Source organism: Theobroma cacao, chromosome 4 (assembly GCF_053813885.1).
Source record: "Theobroma cacao isolate CCN51 chromosome 4, ASM5381388v1, whole genome shotgun sequence".
Lineage (NCBI taxonomy): Eukaryota > Viridiplantae > Streptophyta > Magnoliopsida > Malvales > Malvaceae > Theobroma > Theobroma cacao.
Genome location: NC_142642.1, coordinates 40,048,103 through 40,066,842, shown reverse-complemented (window position 1 = coordinate 40,066,842; position 18,740 = coordinate 40,048,103). Strand labels below are relative to the sequence as shown.

The 18,740-nt window shown below is 36.5% G+C and overlaps 5 protein-coding genes across 10 annotated transcripts; 3 read left to right on the top strand and 2 right to left on the bottom strand.

Moving 5' to 3' along the window:
• The first annotated feature begins 226 nt into the window (after positions 1 to 226).
• Positions 227 to 987, top strand: LOC18603569 (major strawberry allergen Fra a 1-3-like). The gene is made up of 2 exons (XM_007035625.3): positions 227 to 524; positions 597 to 987. Exons 1-2 carry the CDS (start codon positions 341 to 343, stop codon positions 893 to 895), a joined length of 483 nt encoding a protein of 160 aa, XP_007035687.1. The 5' UTR covers positions 227 to 340; the 3' UTR covers positions 896 to 987.
• Positions 988 to 1,557: 570 nt separating this feature from the next.
• Positions 1,558 to 2,593, top strand: LOC18603568 (major allergen Pru ar 1-like). Of its 2 annotated transcripts, XM_088805664.1 has the most exons (3): positions 1,558 to 1,769; positions 1,942 to 2,079; positions 2,174 to 2,593. In XM_088805664.1, the coding sequence occupies exons 1-3, from the start codon at positions 1,727 to 1,729 to the stop codon at positions 2,470 to 2,472; spliced, it is 480 nt and encodes a 159-aa protein (XP_088661790.1). In that variant the 5' UTR covers positions 1,558 to 1,726; the 3' UTR covers positions 2,473 to 2,593. The 2 variants fall into 2 exon arrangements, with proteins under 2 accessions (XP_088661790.1, XP_007035686.3); XM_007035624.3 differs by lacking the exon at positions 1,558 to 1,769 and having other exon boundaries at positions 1,866 to 2,079.
• A 1,655-nt stretch (positions 2,594 to 4,248) lies between these two features.
• LOC18603567 (uncharacterized) lies at positions 4,249 to 5,833 on the top strand. The gene is made up of 3 exons (XM_007035623.3): positions 4,249 to 4,445; positions 4,524 to 4,608; positions 4,697 to 5,833. The coding sequence occupies exons 1-3, from the start codon at positions 4,269 to 4,271 to the stop codon at positions 5,500 to 5,502; spliced, it is 1,068 nt and encodes a 355-aa protein (XP_007035685.3). The 5' UTR covers positions 4,249 to 4,268; the 3' UTR covers positions 5,503 to 5,833.
• Positions 5,834 to 6,037: 204 nt separating this feature from the next.
• On the bottom strand, positions 6,038 to 12,267 carry LOC18603566 (transducin family protein / WD-40 repeat family protein). Of its 4 annotated transcripts, none has more exons than XM_007035618.3 (14): positions 12,136 to 12,267; positions 11,586 to 11,678; positions 11,324 to 11,467; positions 11,108 to 11,223; positions 10,477 to 10,631; positions 10,033 to 10,121; positions 9,367 to 9,901; positions 8,660 to 8,827; positions 8,010 to 8,164; positions 7,815 to 7,894; positions 7,305 to 7,416; positions 6,913 to 6,987; positions 6,656 to 6,830; positions 6,038 to 6,424 (listed from the first exon to the last, which is right to left on the bottom strand). In XM_007035618.3, exons 2-13 carry the CDS (start codon positions 11,673 to 11,675, stop codon positions 6,675 to 6,677), a joined length of 1,875 nt encoding a protein of 624 aa, XP_007035680.3. In that variant the 5' UTR covers positions 11,676 to 11,678; positions 12,136 to 12,267; the 3' UTR covers positions 6,038 to 6,424; positions 6,656 to 6,674. The 4 variants fall into 4 exon arrangements, with proteins under 4 accessions (XP_007035680.3, XP_017975778.2, XP_017975779.2 ...); XM_018120289.2 differs by having other exon boundaries at positions 12,104 to 12,252; XM_018120290.2 differs by having other exon boundaries at positions 6,038 to 6,392; positions 12,104 to 12,252.
• Positions 12,268 to 12,935: 668 nt separating this feature from the next.
• On the bottom strand, positions 12,936 to 17,271 carry LOC18603565 (putative polygalacturonase). Of its 2 annotated transcripts, none has more exons than XM_088805414.1 (7): positions 17,254 to 17,271; positions 16,721 to 16,820; positions 15,367 to 15,684; positions 15,078 to 15,198; positions 14,808 to 14,982; positions 14,631 to 14,701; positions 12,936 to 14,015 (listed from the first exon to the last, which is right to left on the bottom strand). In XM_088805414.1, exons 2-7 carry the CDS (start codon positions 16,730 to 16,732, stop codon positions 13,348 to 13,350), a joined length of 1,365 nt encoding a protein of 454 aa, XP_088661540.1. In that variant the 5' UTR covers positions 16,733 to 16,820; positions 17,254 to 17,271; the 3' UTR covers positions 12,936 to 13,347. The 2 variants fall into 2 exon arrangements, with proteins under 2 accessions (XP_088661540.1, XP_017975848.2); XM_018120359.2 differs by lacking the exon at positions 17,254 to 17,271 and adding an exon at positions 17,097 to 17,223.
• Positions 17,272 to 18,740: the final 1,469 nt, after the last annotated feature.

Below are 18,740 nucleotides of genomic sequence, written 5' to 3'. Positions count from 1 at the left end.
TATAAACAAAAATCAATAAAAATAAAAATAACTTGGATAATTCTATCTTTAATTTTTCATGCTTTTATTAGTCAACAATTTTTGAGTCTATTCCAGCAGTATTAACTTGTCTTAAACTCTTAATAAAAGTAAAAATAAAACAGTGCAAACCAAAGGTGAAGACTCTTGTACTAGTCCTGAAGCTGAATCATTACATACTTTGAATATAGACTTTTAGAAGCTTCGTGCCAAACCCCACCACCAACTTTTCATTGACAAACAGGTCTAGCAACCCTTCATTGACATTAAAATCTGACTCCATTTCTCTTCTTCTCCCAATCTTATCACAGCACAGAGAAAAATGGGTGTTACTAAGATCACTCAAACGTTCCGATCCCAGGTGACTCCTGCCAGGATGTTCAAGGCCTTGATCCTTGACTCTCACAACCTCGGCCCCAAGCTCATGTTTTCATCTATCAAAAGCATTGAATTCATTGAAGGGGAAGGAGATGCTGGTAGCATCAAGCAGATCAACTTCACTGAAGGTAAGTGCCCAATTCGATATGATTGTCATCCTCAAAAATTCTGGGTTCTGATCATTGATTTATATATTGCAGCTAGCCCTTTTAAATATGTGAAACATCGAATTGATGAGCTCGACAAGGAGAAATTCATGTGCAAGTATACTTTGATCGAAGGTGATGCGTTGACTGACAAACTCGAGTCTATCAGTTACGAGGTCAAATTTGAAGCTTATGGCTATGGAGGTTGTATCTGTAAGATGACTAGTGAATACAAGGCGAAGGAAGGTATCGAGATCAAAGAACAAGATATTGAGTTTGGAAAGGATAGAGCTATTGGCATGTATGAAGTTATAGAAGCATACCTTATGGCTCATCCTCATGCTTATACTTAAAGATATGCAATTTAATTGTTGGAAAGCTTTAAAGATATGCAATTATATATTGTAATTTTGGCAATAAATCAGAATTTTGATTGTTTTTGTAATTTAATGTAATTATGGAAATTTTTTGATTTTGGAGAGACTTTTTGTTTTTGTATATCATAATCCATAGTTTATATGTAATGGGTCTTTTCATAAATAGCCAGTAAGTGTGACAATAGAACCAAGTAGTGAAGGCAAAAAGCAAAATTTGGGCAATTTCAATAGAATATTGATTGTTATGAGATGCAGAAATGTGTAACGGTTTGTTTGATTAATTCGATCATCAGTTTTTAATAAAATTTTTATCATTGAAATCAATGAAATGATAATCAATTAATTTAATCGATTGATATAAAAATTTAAAATAATTTAAAGTCATTCCAAATGACTTCAATAAATCTAATGTAAACTCAATACTTTGATGAAATATGAAAATCATAAGATACGAATAAGAGTATATAAACAGGTTTATGTAATTCATGACTTACACTGTTTTAATATGATTATCTAAATAGATCATTTTCAGCAACAACAAATCCTGTTTTGCTGCATGAAACCCTTCGGCATCCCTGCGGCCTGTAATTTAGTTACATTTTCTGTTGGTGCAGTAACCTGAATGCTAGAACGTTTTGAATGCTGTATCGTGTGGAAATGCTGTAGCTGCTGATCAGCCGAAAACCAGTGGGGTTTTTCATGCCCAAGATTACTTAAAAAGTAGCTGGCCATGTTTGAGTCCAAGATGGTGTTTCTTGGTCAAGTATTTCAGCCTTTTGTCCAGAAGCATTAAGCTTATACCTTTCAATGTTCCTCAGCCCGCAAAGATTGAAGTCTTTTGAAATCAAATGTAATTACCTTGCAATTTCTTGCTTTGAAATACATTGTTGAAAATGGATTGTTACCAAACCTACCATGTTTATATACTGCAAAGCAATCTATCCCGTTTCTGCATCTCCTGCCTTGTTGCTAAACCATGGGTGTCACAAGTTTTACTCAAGAATTCACTTGCCCAATTGCAGCAGCTCGCGTGTTTAAGGCCTTGATCATAGAGTCCAACACTTTGATCCCCAAACTCCTGCCCCAGTTCATCAAGAGTGTGGATGTAATCCAAGGAGATGGTGGAGCTGGAAGCATTGAGCAAGTCAACTTCACTGAAGGTAATTAATTTTGTCACGTATCATGCAAGAACTACTGATCTCATAACAAAAACTAAAACCAAATTTCTTATAATTTAGTCTTGGTCCATCGTAGCCAGCCATTTCAAATATGTTAAGCATCGGATTGATGAACTCGACAAAGAAAACCTTATGTGCAAGTACACCATGATCGAGGGAGATGCTCTGGGTGATAAACTTGAATGTATTGCATACGAGGTCAAGTTCGAAACCATAAGCGATGGAGGTTGTATCTGTAAGATGACGAGCAACTACCACACACTGGGGGAGTTTGAGATAAAAGAGGAGGAAATTAAGGCAGGCAAGGACAAAGCAATGGGGATATACAAAGTTGTGGAAGCCTATCTTTTGGAGAACCCTACTGTTTATGCTTAATTCCTTGCTGCTATCATATGCTTTTACAATTAGCTTCTTTGTTCTTCTCTATTCATGATTCTATTGGGTCCTGATTTGCCCCTTTGATTTTTATCCTGGGAAAATATATTTGATTTTGCTTTCTTTTGTAACAGCCAATAAGAAATTATCAGTCTGTGAAACCAATAAAATATAAACAAGTAAATCGCATTTGATCATATTTGCTTATAGTTTTAAAAATTTTCAAGTGTCGAGTTTATTTTTAATTTCGTTTTGAAGTGGTTTATATCTGCGAGAAAACAATATAAAACTGAGAACCTTATTGTTTGAGTGGCTTCCTTTCATTTTCACACATTTGGCCCTCTCTAGATGCCATGAATAGCATAGCCAAACTAGGGAAGCAATGCGGGCATGCCCTGGCCAGCCTGTATATTCTCCCACAAAGCGATTTGCCTCACAGAAAACAAATAGCATGTCAATTTCACAATCACTCTTTTAAAACATATACATCCAATTCAATAAAAGAAAAAGCACCCCTGGCCCCTCCCTCTTTTAACTTTCCCAGCTGCTTCAATCATATGAGAATTACTCACATTAGACTGAAGCTACACATTCCTCCACCTATAGTCAAAAGAAAAACCTCAAAATTGTCTGATCAATTTGATTCTAGACCTTTATGATGTTTCCAAATTTGAGTTGTTTCTAAACCTGAAGTCATTTCTGTCCCCCCCAACTCCAAGGCATTCACTTGAAAATGTTTGTTTCCAATTTCTATCAGATTGGTTTTTGTTATTCTATCAGGTTTTCTCACTTCTTGTTTGAGAATTCAATGAATGAAAGTATCCTATGTCTCATTATTCCTTCAGAAAGAGAAGTACTACTTAAACAGGTTCTCTGCTAAACCAGTCAATGTGGGTTTAGTTAGATGATTGAGCAGCAAAATCTAAAGCAGACATTTGGCAGGTATTGGCTGGTCAAGAGTTAATCAAGATGGTCCGTCTCCATCCTTTGGAAAAGTCCTAAAATGCTGGCCGGGATCAAAATCCCACAGCATCAAGCAATTCTATGCTGGATTCCCTAGTTGTGTTGACAGCTTAAAATCTTGGGAAACTGCAAATTCACATTGCTAGTAGTAACTCAACTCATTCCCTGTTAAGACAAATACTTCAAAAATGAAGAGATTTTGACCCAAGTTTAATCCCTTCTTTGTCAAAATGAAAACCTAGCTAAGATAGTTCAAGTGTGAATTTAATGTTTGTCATCAAATAAACTTTATCAGCTAAAGCTCTTGGGGGCACATCTAGACTCGTAGAGAGGAATCTGGGCCTTCAATCTCCATCAGCCTTTATGGCAAAAGTGAAAGGCACGCAGGCTTCTGCCAAACAACAATATTTTTCCTGTCATTTTTATCTGCCATAAGTGATATTTTACTTCTGACAAAAGGATTCCTTGAGGGTGGATATCCACACACCTAAGAAAAGCTACTTTTAATCGTGTTGATTGACTAGATGAAGCCCACGCATATGCAACTGATCTCTATCATCATCTCTTCAAACACTTTAAATTCTTTTCTATGGTCGGTTTTGGATATCCAAAACAGCACATACATAATTCAATTATGGATGGCCATCCGAATTGCTAAAAGCAAATTCCCTTTGGCTCAAACATTTCAAGGGTCCATGCTGACTCTTTTACCTGAACCCACATCCCTTCTCCTCTTTCCCCTTTAAGATTTGATAATGACCCCTCGAAGCCTAACATAGCTGCAAACACTCCCCTTCCCCCTCTCACCCCAAGAAGAAAAAGAGATTCCTTGCATGCCCCACATCTTTTGCCTTTCAAATATTCCTTACTCGTGTACAAATGAAATTCACCTATTGATTCTTCGTTCATACTCTCTCCTCCGCCATCTCCATCTCTCATACAAAACCATAATCTGCTCCAGGTTTCTCCATTTCCCCCTCCTCCTTGGCCTCATGGTGCCAGAGTTAGAGGTAAGGTTTTATTAGTGTTCTGCATCAACTAGTACATTGCAACATCTCAACTAACCAGCCTTTTCTCATCAAATGTAGAAAGCTAGAGTCACCGAGATACAAGTCCGGATGGACTGCAATGGTTGTGTACAGAAGATTAGGAAGGCGCTGCATGGTATTCAAGGTAATTAGCAATCAAGGGTTGCATACATTCTGTTTCTAGCCATTTCTTAAATCCTGATTTTTTTAGTTAATTCATGTTTTTCCCACAGGTATATATGAAGTTTACCCTGATATTACTCAACAGAAATTGACAGTAGTAGGCTGGGCAGATCCAGAAAGAATAGTCAAGGCAATTAGAAAAACTAGGAAGGTTGCAACGATCTGTTCCCATTCAGAACCAACTGAAGCTGCTGTACAGCCAACAGAACAACCGCCTGAAGGCGGTCCACCAGCTCCAGAGGCAGTAAATCCTCCCCCATCAGAAGCTCCACCAGCTGAAGCTGCTCCGCAACCTCAATCACAACCTGAAGCAGCCCCACCTGCAGAGCCACCAAAAGACCAACCGCCACCAGAGAATCCACAACCAGAGCCAGCACGAGCACCAGCAGCTGCTACTGATGCCAATGCCAGCGGCCAGCAGCCACCCCAACCTTCTGGACCAAAAGATGTCGGAGATGTTCATGTAATATGCCAACACCCGCCTGATTGCGGACATAGATATGGCTATGTTCACAGCTACGGAGGGCCCTGGAGCAGACAGTACCCCAACAACAAAGGCAATTTCTATCCTGAGCCACTAAGCAGACACCCCAATAGCCAAGTTTTCCACCATGAACCACCTCAACCTGCCTTCGTAACTCACAGCTACAACACCTACAAGCCATCACCATACGTAACGGAATATAAGTATGTCCATTCACCACCACGGTCCACGCATTACAGTAGGATTGATCATTACAACGAGGACTATCACAATAATTACATCAGTGGCAGCAGTAGTAGCAGCAGCCATGGCAATGGAAATATTACATCAATGTTCAGCGATGAAAATCCCAACGCTTGTAGAATCATGTAGATAGTTCTAGCGATGAAGAGATGAAAAGGGGCTCCTTCGTTTGCCTCTGAGAGGGAGAAAGTTAATAAAGAATAATTTATGAAGAACCATAGAATCTTGAAGCGGCAATGGTTTCCTAAGAGCATGCGCAAGAAAAAAAGGAAAAAAAAAAAGCCTTCAAATGTTGAGGGAGGTATAGATTCTATGCTTGTAAGTGCTGGCAGAATCGATTCTGCAATCCACTTTTGAGAGAGCTATTATTTGCTATCAGGGTCATTTCTTGTAAAAGGAATGTGCTAAAGATGTTGTCATATTCTATAATTCTACACAATCAAACTTCTCTGCCGGCCAACCATCCAATTTTGAAAAACATGAACTCTATATTTGTTTCATCATACTTTATCGGAGTTCGACAGAACATATTCAATCACTGAATTTAATTATATTCTCATTTAATTAAATTTATCATTTATAAACCTTTGACATACCAAATGTATTTAATTATGTTCTCGATAAACTATATTCTCAAACAGCTGTAATTAATCTGTGCGAAAAATAACCAGCAAAAAACAAGGATGCAAAGATTCATTAAAAGGAAAACAAAAACAAAATTTTAATACTAGAACAAATTTATTTGTATTAAGAAACAATGAGAGGGCTAATTATAACCTATATTTCTAAGGAACAAAGAACAGGATCAATATAAACAAGGAAAAATGGGCCGCACAAAATTGTGGACGACAGCTATGGCAGGACCAGATACATGGACAGCCATACCATGTCACTCTTGGAGTAACCATATTAGCAGCACCAGAAAAAAACCCGAACTCGAACAGACTGATACGGGGTTGAAGGTTGAAGGCCAGCAGTCCAACACACGTTAAGAGTCAGCCCCTTTGTTTTCAATCCATCTGAAAAAGGGCACTGTTCAGCACTTTTTGATCTGTGATATATAGAGAAACATGTCATAGGCCCCCAACACGTAGACATCTATGAGACATGAAACAATTAAATCAGGCAGCACAGAAAATGTAGTGTAGGGCAAGACTAGAAAGTACCAACAACTCGAAATATAAGTTGGTTTCTTTTCGACAGCATTGTGCTATTAACAACCTAAAATAAGTGATTCTGCTCAAGAGAACCCTTTGGTAACAAAACATGGTATTATTATTACCTCTTGCAATGAAAAGCAGTTAATTATCATCGTCGCTACTTAGTTGGGATTCATCATCTTCTTCCCTGTAAATGACTTCATCCACATCATCTTCATCTTCATCTTCATCTTCACTTTCATCCATTTGGTGATCACTTGTGGAGAGTCGACTTTTGCTCTGAGCTGCCTTGTCAATCTGTATTGAGGACATAAGGAATGCAATCAAATACGGACGGCAAATATTTATTTAATCAAAGTAAAGACATTAAGTTACCAACCTGCGCTGTTACAAGTTGTAATCGTCCAGATAATTGTAGCAAAGGCTGAATAGCCAACCCTCTGGATCTAGTAGTCTGGAAAAAAGACATTATGAATCATCATAAATGCAATTACTATAATGATCTGATTTTTCTTTAAGATATAATCAAAAGGCTAAATTTCCAACAGAATGAGTGAGATCTATGGCAGCATCAACACAAGAAGCATGATTCTAAATTCACTCAATAACATTTGCTGAACCACCTATGACATTAAGTTACCAACAAGGGGAAGAAAGTTCCTTTGGCATTTTAAGCAACTAATAAATCTCACCTTCGACAGAAGCTTAAGCTAAATGAAGATAAAAGCATTCGCATTAGAAACAAATAGAAAATTCTTTCACAAAATTTACCTTCAATAAGGAATTAAGCATAGGAGTTAGGGATTCTTGAGACATGATAAGAGGACCGTGATTCACCAATACACTATATATCCAAGGAAGAACATACTTTTCACTATTTGACCTGTTTAAGACAATAAAAGAGTGAATTTGCAAGCATAACATGTGTATAGCTATTATCTTGCCAGCAGAAGTGAAAGACTGTTCAATAAAATGAAACGAACTTGCTATATAGCACAAAAACTCACCCTAGTTGTCTAGCATATCAAACAATGAAGCTTCATACATGCGTTAAGCTTAAGTTAAGATACTAAAAGTGATATTTTAAAGTGTCAATCGATTAGATTTCAGATAAAGAATATCAATTAAATCAATAGACTGGAATTTACTTCTATGAAATTTGTCTCCATATGGAAGATAGCCTACCAATCCATGTGTTCAACTAATTAACTGATTTTAATTATTTATTGGCATATAAGACGTGAGAAGGTAAAATGCAAGTAAAGAAGAGTAAGAGCAAACCTTGATTGCCACAATCCCACCAAGTTTTCCAGCAACTTGTGAGCATCACTGGGCACCATAGATGAAACAGCTGCTCTCATCTGATATACAATATATAAATTAGCTGATACAAAATAAAATCTTACTTCAAAAAAAATGGAGACCATTTGGAATCATAAACATTGATTTTGTGTTCTCGGTCGACAGAAAACAAACCTTCTTTGGTGGGACATTAGCTTCAAGATTAATACCATCAAATATCATAGAATCAAGTGAAGAGTTGGATGTAAGATCATCAAGTATTCCTAGCGTTCTTAGCCGATCCTCCATGCAAAGTGCTTTGGAGTCAGCTTCTACTTGGATCATGTCACCTGCACAGGCCAATATAAACAAATGAATAGGACCAAGCAAGAGGTATCATCAAAATACTGGTGGCACTAATATTAAAAAGAAAAGGTAGCTGCAAATGCAACATGCACAAACAATGCCAAGAAATCTAACAAGACAAATTCATATAGCTTCCATCCATTCTTTATTTCAATTTGTTTTGCATTGGGAAAATTGATGATTTTCTACTCCCAAACTGCCTATGCAGCGTAAATTTCCACCCTTAATGGCAGATTTGCAAGATTAAAGTAAACCCAGTATACTCCAGTTGCCATAGCAACCATTTTTAGGACATTCACAAGCATATTTAGACTAACTATTAACTAAGGCAAACTACCAAGGAATTGCAGGATTACCTATAGTATAAGTATTCTTCAACATATAGAGAGAGCTTTTAACCTTAAAAACAGTTGAAAGAACTAATACAACTAATTAAAGATTTTGCACAAGACACATAAAAATCTGAATGCTAAATCTACCTTTTCCATCCAATAACTTCGCTTGATTCCCATGGCGAATGGAATCAACCATTACATCGTCAGCATCAACACTCAAACTTCTATATCTTTCCTTTTCCCCATGAAGACCAAAAATCTTGGGGATTGGAAGTATGGCATCCTCAGCATGTGCACGATCCAATGCAATTGCTATTAAATAATAAAATAAGCAATTAGTACCAAATTGGACAAATTTAAAATATGGTGGTCCTAGATATGGACTCATAAGCATCAAATCCAAATTGAATAGCAACAACAAATTAAAATTAGAAGTCTGCTGTCCAAAGAAAACTATAAAAAGGAGTGCGGGTAATCTACTACAAGAAATTAGAAACAAAAGAAGAAAACATAAACAAAAATAAAAGGCTAATAGAGAATCTTTATGGGAATTGAAGACTACATCAAAGCAACCAACCAGGCTGGCATAAGAGCATTACCATCTTAGCATTTTCAACAAATAGAGATGAGGATAACTATAATGTTCAACTTGCTGAATTATAGAAATCAATAACAAACAATTTTTGATAAACTTTTAAGTCCAAAAATTTTGACTCGAGGGGCTGTCTGAGAAAACAGAGTTCACAACATTAAAGCAGTATAACTTCCACAAATGTAAATAAAACATGCAGCTTTTGAACCCTATTATAAGGTTGTCATTCAGCAAAGTTACGAATTATAATTATATGTACCTCTATTCTGTGAATCCAGCCCTTTCTTGGATTTGTTAAGGGACTGACTCATTGGTAAAAGGACTCCATCCTGAGAGCAACTCAACAATATATCAGTGCCATAATGCACCACGATTTTCTGAAATGATGGCTTTACCAACAAACCTTGGGCAAGAAATGCATTTACGGATGCTGGCTCGGCAATGCCTTGCAATTTTGCAGCAAATATTGTAGGTAATGCACCTTTGTAAGTTTTAGAGAAACCGGCTTCCAAAGATAATGAAACTTTTGTAGGCTTGGCATTGCGTAATTTCTCAACATCCTGACCATACCAAAAATAACAAACACCAGTTTCTGAAATGGCAAAAACATAGAGATCCCTGTCATTAACACATCTACTATCTATGAAGACTGCAGGGTGTTCCATTGCTAAAACACAACTAGCTGACTGCTTTTTGCCTCCATCTGTTCTCCATACAGCAATATATCTTTCACCAAGAGCAGATGATAGTATAAGCTTTCCATCTTCAGTAAATATCATGCACCGAACAGATCCCTATGAAGTTATAGAAATCAACTGGTTAACTAACAGCAGAAAGAGAAGGAAGACAACTAGATTCAGTAGATATATCCACTTAAATTGATAAAGGCATCATTGCAAAAGCAATATAAACTGAAAACACTCACAGGATGGCCAGTAAACTTTTGTATCTTTTTGTGATTAGAACAATCAAAAGTCCTCAACTGTGCAGCTGCAGTCACTAACATCTTTCCATCTAAAAGAAGGGTCCAAGTACAAGTGATAGCATCAGCAAAAAGAAGCAAATACCAAAACCTAGAAGAAGAATGATTTCAATCTGACATGTGCAAGAGAAACTCCCACATGCTATCTCATATTGTTTTTCACATTCAATGTTTAGGAATATACAGATAACGTTGCTTTCATGTAGTACAGTGCCATTATCATTCTCAAACCACTAATATATGTTTCATAAACTAAAGCATAAATGCATGGTAAAACAAATACCAGAATCGAAGACAGTCCATTTCTAGATGATGAATTCAGTACAAAGTGTCAAATAAAGAATAAATCAAAATCAGAGTACCAAGAATGCTGGTAAAAACATCTACCTGATGAGACAGCCATAGAGGATATTGACTTTGTAGAAGCTCTGAACTTCCCCAATAAGTTTCCAGTCAGTGAATCGATTTTACAAACCATCCCATCAGCACCAGCACTGTAAATGCATGAGCCATTTGTAGAAAATGCAATGGCACTGACACCTCTGTGAATTATTATAAGAGAAAATGAGAAGAGACAACAAACTAAGCAATTTAGATCCAGACGTAATGGTAAATGCATCCATCCAAATCATCATGAGCTCATTAAAATACATTCAGTAGCTTCATTAGTTCTTCAGAGTGCAAAATGTAGCTCATTAAAATACATTCAGTATCTTCATAAGTTCTTCAGAGTGCATAATGTCTATCCAAAAACTGAGCAATTAAAAATCCACATTTTTTAATGGGATCTCATCAACAGAGGTGACAATTCAGAATTGTTTTATATTTGCATACAGCAATTAAGGAAATTCCACTATTATTCGCAGAGACTTTATTCTGTAACAGATTTCCATCAAGAACAGCTTTGTCATCTCCATATAATTGCATTATCTAAAATAAAAGGCAAGACCTATGTATTTTCTTTGGGATTCAAAGGAAATTTAGGGCATTAAAAATGAATTTATCAGCATGAACGCACCCAGGATGGCAATCACTAACTCTCCACTTCAACTGACCAGCAGACACATCAAGTGCTAAGAGATCACCACTTCCCGTTCCCAAGATTAGCAAAGAACTTGCAAGCTTCCTTTTCTTCTGCAATAATTAACAGTTTTTGTCCAAAAACTTCATCATAGAAAATTCCAGTCAATTAAATTCTGCAAAAATGTTTTATTAAAATGTGTAACGGGCAAACCTTTTTGTCAAAAGACAACCACTTCATACATTTGTAATCAATCGAAAGATGCCCTCTTTCTGCCTTAGGATATATGTTTGTTGCCTCACTTGACACGAAGTCTGCAAATTCAGTTTGAATTTGACCCTTCAAAGTGTCCCAAATCTATAAGTCAAAAAAAAAAAAAAAAGCAGCACTGTTATTCACATAGAACCATAAAAAGCAACCAACTGTTCTTGAAATTGTCATTAAGCAATTGCAAACTGGGAATGATTTTAGCTACCTTAATTCGACCATCTCCAGAACTAATAGCAAAGTAGTCCAAAGAAGGACTAAATGCTGTCAAGATATCTCTAATATTCGACGATCCCATAACCTAAAATAGCAGAAGATAAACTACATCAGCATAAGCAAAAATACAAGCTTCTGAATTCCAAGCACAAAAGAGAGAAAACTCAGAATCGCAAAGCTTTAGCTCAAGACATAACCAAAGAGAAAGATAAAGAAAACCCAGATAAGAAATTAACTGAAAAACCAAATTCATGGATTAAAATTCAGATTATTTTCCCTAAAGCTGAACCATCCTACCCCGCCCCCGCCCCAAACATAACACAAAAGTGGTGCTTTTTCAAGCTCAGTTTCAAACAAAAGTTTCTCACAGTTGAAGTAAATGAGAAGCTTAAAAAAGGGTAGAAAAAAGAACAATTAGCTCAGAAGAAACGTAGAAACTTCAGTTGTTAAAAAAAGGCTTTAACTGCTAATAACAAAGAGCTCTGTATTGTTCTGTTAGGTTTAAACTACCATTTTCCCAAGAAGAAAAGAAAAAATGAGACCTGCCCGACAAGAGATGGCAGCTAAGGCGCCAGAAATGGCAAAATGTAAAGAGGAAGGGAGAGGTTGAGAAAGAATGGAAGCTGCCGGTAGAGAGAGAAAGGTGGCGGTCTCGGCTTAGGGCGATTTTTGAGTTTTGTTTTAAGGCTGGGCTGTTTTGGATTGGGTCAATAACCCTTTTAGAGGCATATTGGGCTTGGCCCAATTTTTTGTAAACCAATAAGAACCCCAATTGACAACTATTTTATTCTATTTTTCAATTAATTTAATACAATAAAATTATTAAAAAAGACATAATACATATAAAAAATCCTAAACTATTTTGAAAAATTCAATAAACTCTTATTCCTTTATTACGTTTAATTAAACTCTTACCTTTTTATTACATTTAATTAAACTCTTATGAATAAAGATTAATTCATTGTCAAAATAATTATTAAATAAAATTTATATCATATAAAGGTTATTAAGAAATTTTCTTTTTTGGTGAGTTTCTTTTAAATATTTTCTTTGATTAGGACAGGGTAGAAAATGATCAAAGTTAAAGTCGAATGAAATGAAAATAAGAAAAAAAAAGATTTATTCTTTTTATAATGCACATGTATTACTTCTAAGATCAAACTTTTACGCCAGAGATATGTTACAGACAAGACAGGTATTTGTCTTTTGTCTGGTCTAAGCAAAGGCATCCTATGCAATTGGAACTTGCATATTTCTCTTCTCTTCACTAGCAAAATCAATGGCAAAAGTAAAGGAAAACTTTCCAAATCAAAGACTAATAAAAGACTTTATTCAATCAAAATTACCCCTTTGAATATCTCTTTATCTACCATTTTCATTCAGCAATTCAATCCCAAAATGATATAAAATGATTTTACAATGAGATTGAACCTTGGACCATAGCTATAAACATTAAGGAAAAGAAGGAAAGAATTCAATAGACAGCAATACTAAAAATAACCCCAAGGACCCTTTTTTGAGCTTTTGTACCCACCACTACCAAAAATTTCCTTACACAAGAATGAAGAAATGAAGCTGTACAAACAATCTGCAGGTTGTGAACATGCCAAAATGCGGAATGGGGAAGGGATGAAGAAACAGGTATCCTAGACATGTGTCTTATTGGAAAGAATCTGATGACCTACTCTGGAGACGATAAATGGTAGAAATTTTTCCGGGAATTTATATGATTTTCCAGAAGGAAGGGAATGGTATCATAAGACCGCGGCTCTACCATTAGGCTTCAGGAGGGAAACGCATGATGAAGAAGTATTTGAATTCTCCAGGTCGGGACATGGTTCGGGGAAGACTGACTCTGAAAAGCCAGAAACATATGAACATACCCAAGAGGTGGAAGAGGCAGAATTGATTGATAAGGAGATATTGGATAGGCATATAGAAGTAAAGGGGGATTCTCGGATTCCTGTGAAGTTCCCTGCAACAGTGATGTTTGTGCCAATAATGTTCTGCAAGGTGATTTTCTGCAGTACTGGGAAAGCATCAGGATCATATTTGTCATCTGGATGGGATCCATAGTGACCAATAGCACCAAAAGCCATATGAACGTTTAACAGGTCAACATCTGATATAATGATATCTTCAATATAACCACCCCTACCCCTGGTTGTTCTAAACTCAATACCACTTAATGAGTTGTACAGGTGGGCCTGCTCCACTTGGACGTCAGAAATGCCACCAGACATTTCACTACCGAAGGCAAGAGAAGAGCCTGAGGATGACTGAAGGTTGACCCTTCTGATGTGGACATTTGTGGTAGGTCTGCCATAAGTAATGCCATACTCATCCCAGCCACTCTTGAGGGCAATTGCATCATGGCCCATACTAATGCTGCAGTCCTCAATGCAAACATTATCGGAAGAATCTGAAAGGAGAATGTGAAGAATGATTCATGAATTTGATCCATCACAACCATCTTTAAACACAATGAAAGATAAAGATTGCACCTAACACTGGAACTATAAAACAGAATTCTGTTTAAAAGAGGTGATGACGTTTGGAAAATGGGAGATATAATCCAGCTCCACCTAGAAAGTTGGATGTAAATGCTGGAGTGAATGCTTCAAAAGTCTATATTTTTTATAAAATATTAGCAAATTTACAAGACCCAAATTTCTGTTGTATGAATATGGCCACTCACTAGTAACATACAATTTGTTCCTTAGTAACTTTTTATGATATGTTTGACTGATAAATGAAATTAACCAACCCCAATAGTTACCATTTTGTCAAGTAAGATAATGTGATAAAGAAAGATTTAACCACTTGTAGCAATCTCCCAGTAAACCACTTACAAAAGGGAGTTAAATCTTTTTCTTAAGATAAATATCTATAAAAGCACAGAACAAAAATGAAAAGTAAAAGCAGGTATTCTAATTTGTAAGTATGGCTGTGAAGGCAACTAGACCATAATCAAAGATGTTAAATAAACAACTTAGGGTCTCAATACGAACAGAATCAGATATTAGCCATCACAAACCTGGAACAATGCCAACAGTAAACGGTGATGCTGGAGGAGCATAGACTGATATGTTATGAATGTGTACATTGCTGCATAAAGTCCAAGTACATATGAGTTTGACTTTCTCTATTTGTTGACAGATCAAACAGAAGTTCAAAGACTGAGCATAGCAATCAGAAGGTATTGAAAACAAACCTGCAATAGACTGGATGTATATTATATGCAGGGGCATTGAGAAACGTAATGTTTGAAACAAGTATATAATCAGATGACACAAATTCCACAAGCTGAGGGCGGCTATAGTTTAAAGAATGAGACGTGAACCATTCCCACCAAACTGAGCCCTGCCCATCTATAGTTCCATTATCACCTAGAGCAACATGCAAGTGTGAGTTTATCTAAGACTCAACCAAGATTGTAATGAAGAGACAGTGAAAGAATGAGCAAAAATAAAGGTAATCTTACCAGTTATTACCACATCACGTAACATATACCCATTTACCAAACTTCGATATCTTCCTCCGGGAAGTTCAATTCCTCGACCATATGAGGGCAAGGGTTCAACAATATCCCAGTGAGATGGATCCTTGACAAGCAAGAAAAGCAGATGTGAAAGGAAATCAAAGGCTAAAAAATGGCTCCTAATAATGTGTATTATTTCTATCGAAACAATGCGTACCTCAAAATAAGAGAAAAACAAAAAGACATTGGGAAATTGGGTAAAACATAAGACAGAGCCAAAAAAAAAAAATACCTGAGATCCAAGAATGACAGCACCTTTTTCCAAGAATAGAGTGAGATGGCTGGTAAGATTGAAACTTCCGGTAAGCCATCTTCCCGGTGGCACATAAAGCTGGGCGCCACCCTTGTCAGCAAAGGACTTAAGATAGAAAATGGCATTTTGAAAAGCAATGGTATTCAAAGTTTTGCCATCTCCAACAGCACCAAATTCCAAGATGGATACACTATGTGGTCTTGGGTCCAATGTCAGCTTATGGTTACACTGTCCATTGCTCTCTTCTCCATTAACTTTGATTGCATTGCACAATGCCAGCAGCAAGAGCAATGCCACCTGCGACACAATGGAAAACAAAAAGGCAACCAGTTGATACTCCGGAGAAAAAAAAATTGTACCTTTGCAAATCCCCAATGACGATAGATTATTTTTAGAAGACGAAGAGAAATATAAAACAATAAACAAAGATCAAGAATTTCACATCAAGGATACAAGACAAGCACAAAGAGAATCAAACCCCTACTAGCTTAAAGCTTGAGAACATATCAATCTGATAAGTAGCAGAGAGTATCAAAGAACTATGGTACAAACATCTTAAAAAGAATACAAATGCTAGCAGCACAAATAGCTGTACCTTGTAATGCAGTAATGCCAAAAAGGGGAAGCTACTAGCCGGCATTTCTAAACAAAGAAAAGACATAAACTTTGGACATATTATACAAATACAATGAACCATAATTATTCAAATGATGAGTGATTGTAGCAAATAAATTAAGAAAGAATCCAAACAAATCAAGTTAATTAAGGAAGCAAATGACCAAAGTTTATTATTTGACTAAAATAGAGGAATTACCAAGAAAGCAAGCATTAAGGCAACCATAAATTGCAAAAACTAATAAGCCATCTTAAATGTCAATGTAAAAGAATGACCTTATAACTCCAAAAGCAAAGAAGATGGAAAAGTTGAAAGTTTTAGAATCCAATGAAACCAAAAGTCTGCTCAGAAAGGGGGCAGTAAATGAACTAAAATCCCACAAACCATACAGACAGAATATCAAACAACAAGAAGGAAAATGGAAGCATCAATATCACTCAAAACAAAGTGAGTACGGAAAAATTCAGAAGAAACATATATATATATATATATATATATATATATGCATGTATAAGTTGAATTGCCACCACTGATGATAAGAAAATCCAGTTAACAGAAAAATCCCAGAAAAGTACTTAGTTTTTATTCTTCAAAAACACTTTCAACAAACCCAGATAATCATCAAAGCTTCAATTCTTTTTGATTTGGCAATCCAAAAGAAAGAGAACAGAAAGCAAAAGAGAAAATCAAATCCCCAGTTAAAAGAAACGTACTTACTGGCATCTTCATATGTCAAAGGCCTCAGCAACAGTGACCAGAAAGACAAAGTAGTGAAGAAGAAAAGCTGATATGCTGAAACACTTAACAAAGAAACGAACTGCAAAAACGAAAGAAAAAAAAAAGAAGGAAGGAGAAAGAAGAAGAAGAAAGGAACCACCGCAAAAATAGGGCAGCTTTCTGTAAGTATGTGAATTATGAGCATTAATTATATATAAAAGACACAAATTTTGGTTTTTTTTTATTATTTGGACACAAAATAATACTTTTACACGGTTAAGTAAAATGTGACAGCTTTTCATGCACATAAACATGAGCAGTACAAAGAGAATAATTGGAATAAATTAGCATTAAAATGCCACTAATCAGTAATTACCCCCTTAAGTAAATATGATTAATAACGTCTCTCGCCGACAAATTTGTTTGAAACGGCCCTCCCCCACTCCAGTGAACCGTACAGTAATCAGAGTCTTACAGAAAGGAATAAAAAAAAAAAAAGAGTAAATAAGAAAAGAGCAGCTGTGTTTCCTTACATTCGTTAAGAATTGATTAGTGAGAGAAACATAACTGTGGTGGGAAGTGATAAAGTGACATGGATTGGTAGATTTAAGATTTGCTTTCAGACAGGAGTTAAGTTGAGAGGTGGATTTTGTCAGTATGTTGGGAGATGAAGACCCAGTTTGACACGTAAGAGGTAGGATGGAAAGAGGGTGGAAGATAGGGTGAGGAAGAGGGATGGAAGGGGAATAAAATAAGGGAAGAGGGTGCTTGGGGCATTGAGACCGCATGTGGGTTGACAGGGCAGAGAGGGAAGAAGTGGGACCCATGTTCAATCATGGCGAAGATGCTAGCCTGGCGTCAATCACTTGACAGAACATAACACAACACAACAGAAAGAGAGAGAGAGAGAGAGAGAGAGAGAGAGACTACGGAAAAACAAAACGCCATTTTCGAGCGTCAGTCATGCTGTGATTTGGGTCCAGGTTTTCGCCAATCGGACCAACTCTTCAATGACATGTCACAGCTTTGATTTCCACCAAAGAAACTGTGCTCAATCTGTGTATATTGTGTAGAAATCCAGGTTCCAACTTCAAAAAATTCTACATTTTTCCAGGGTAATCGTTCATTTATATATACTAGTTTGAGTGCCTGGAGAATCTACTCGAGTTCTGAAGAGGACTGAAGTTTATAAAACAGGGGACAATTCCCATGTTACTCTTGTTCAAAAAATGAACCATAGGTACATCTAGGAGACTAGGACCAAGCATGTCATTAATGTTCAAATAAAATTCAGTTAATTAAGATATTTTTATATGCATTGAATGTAATAATTGAATTGAGATTTTCCCAAAATGGCATTATACTCAACTTGCTATTTATGTTCAACTCCCCGTCTGTCAAATGAGACATGCTGAATCAGCTAGTGGCATGTGTGGTTCATTCTGTGGAGAAGAAACCCATTGTTTTCTGCTGCCATTTTTCAAGTACTATATCTGCAGTAGGAATGGAAATTACAGATCGTCATTGATCTTTCTTAACTGTGAGCTTTCAATGCCATTGAATGGAAACAGACAAACCAATGTACAGCCCTTTATGATCAGAGTGCGGAATATGGTTTTTCAGCATAGAAAATGAGGGATTTTTCTCCTTCGGGGGCACATAGGGTAGAATCAAATTCACTGGGGCAGTCATGAAGCAGAGAAATTGGCAATGGCTAGAGAGAGGGAAGAGATCTTTATTAACCCTTGGAAAATCATTGTTTTGGGGGCTAGCTTTTTGTTTTGGTTGTCGGTTGATGGTTGTTCCTTTGGATACTTCTGCTCTGCCACCACTTTTTCTGCATTGCCCCCACTGTGCAGCCTGGATTTGGACAACTTTAAAATACTACTATTTTTTTAATTGTTTCACCTAAAGTTTCTTCTGAACTGATTATAAAACAAAAACAACAGTAATAATAAGTATTAGCAGACAACTTCTCTTACTTGTCATTCATCTTTCAGCTAAATTTGTGCGGAAGCAA

Bases quoted from the DNA above. Each gene is read 5' to 3' on its own strand.
- LOC18603569 (XM_007035625.3), top strand. From the start codon at position 341: ATGGGTGTTACTAAGATCACTCAAACGTTCCGATCCCAGGTGACTCCT. The intron at 525-596 runs GTAAGTGCCCAA...TATATATTGCAG, and splicing joins GCAGATCAACTTCACTGAAG to CTAGCCCTTTTAAATATGTG.
- LOC18603568 (XM_007035624.3), top strand. From the start codon at position 1,896: ATGGGTGTCACAAGTTTTACTCAAGAATTCACTTGCCCAATTGCAGCA. The intron at 2,080-2,173 runs GTAATTAATTTT...GGTCCATCGTAG, and splicing joins GCAAGTCAACTTCACTGAAG to CCAGCCATTTCAAATATGTT.
- LOC18603567 (XM_007035623.3), top strand. From the start codon at position 4,269: ATGCCCCACATCTTTTGCCTTTCAAATATTCCTTACTCGTGTACAAAT. The intron at 4,446-4,523 runs GTAAGGTTTTAT...CATCAAATGTAG, and splicing joins TCATGGTGCCAGAGTTAGAG to AAAGCTAGAGTCACCGAGAT. The intron at 4,609-4,696 runs GTAATTAGCAAT...TTTTTCCCACAG, and splicing joins GGCGCTGCATGGTATTCAAG to GTATATATGAAGTTTACCCT.
- LOC18603566 (XM_018120289.2), bottom strand. The intron at 11,468-11,585 runs GTAGCTAAAATC...TTTGACTTATAG, and splicing joins CTGGAGATGGTCGAATTAAG to ATTTGGGACACTTTGAAGGG. The intron at 7,895-8,009 runs GTTTGTTTTCTG...ATTGTATATCAG, and splicing joins CTAATGTCCCACCAAAGAAG to ATGAGAGCAGCTGTTTCATC.
- LOC18603565 (XM_088805414.1), bottom strand. The intron at 15,199-15,366 runs GTATTTTTTTTT...TTGCTTGTCAAG, and splicing joins CTGTCATTCTTGGATCTCAG to GATCCATCTCACTGGGATAT. The intron at 14,702-14,807 runs GTTTGTTTTCAA...GACTTTATGCAG, and splicing joins ATACATCCAGTCTATTGCAG to CAATGTACACATTCATAACA.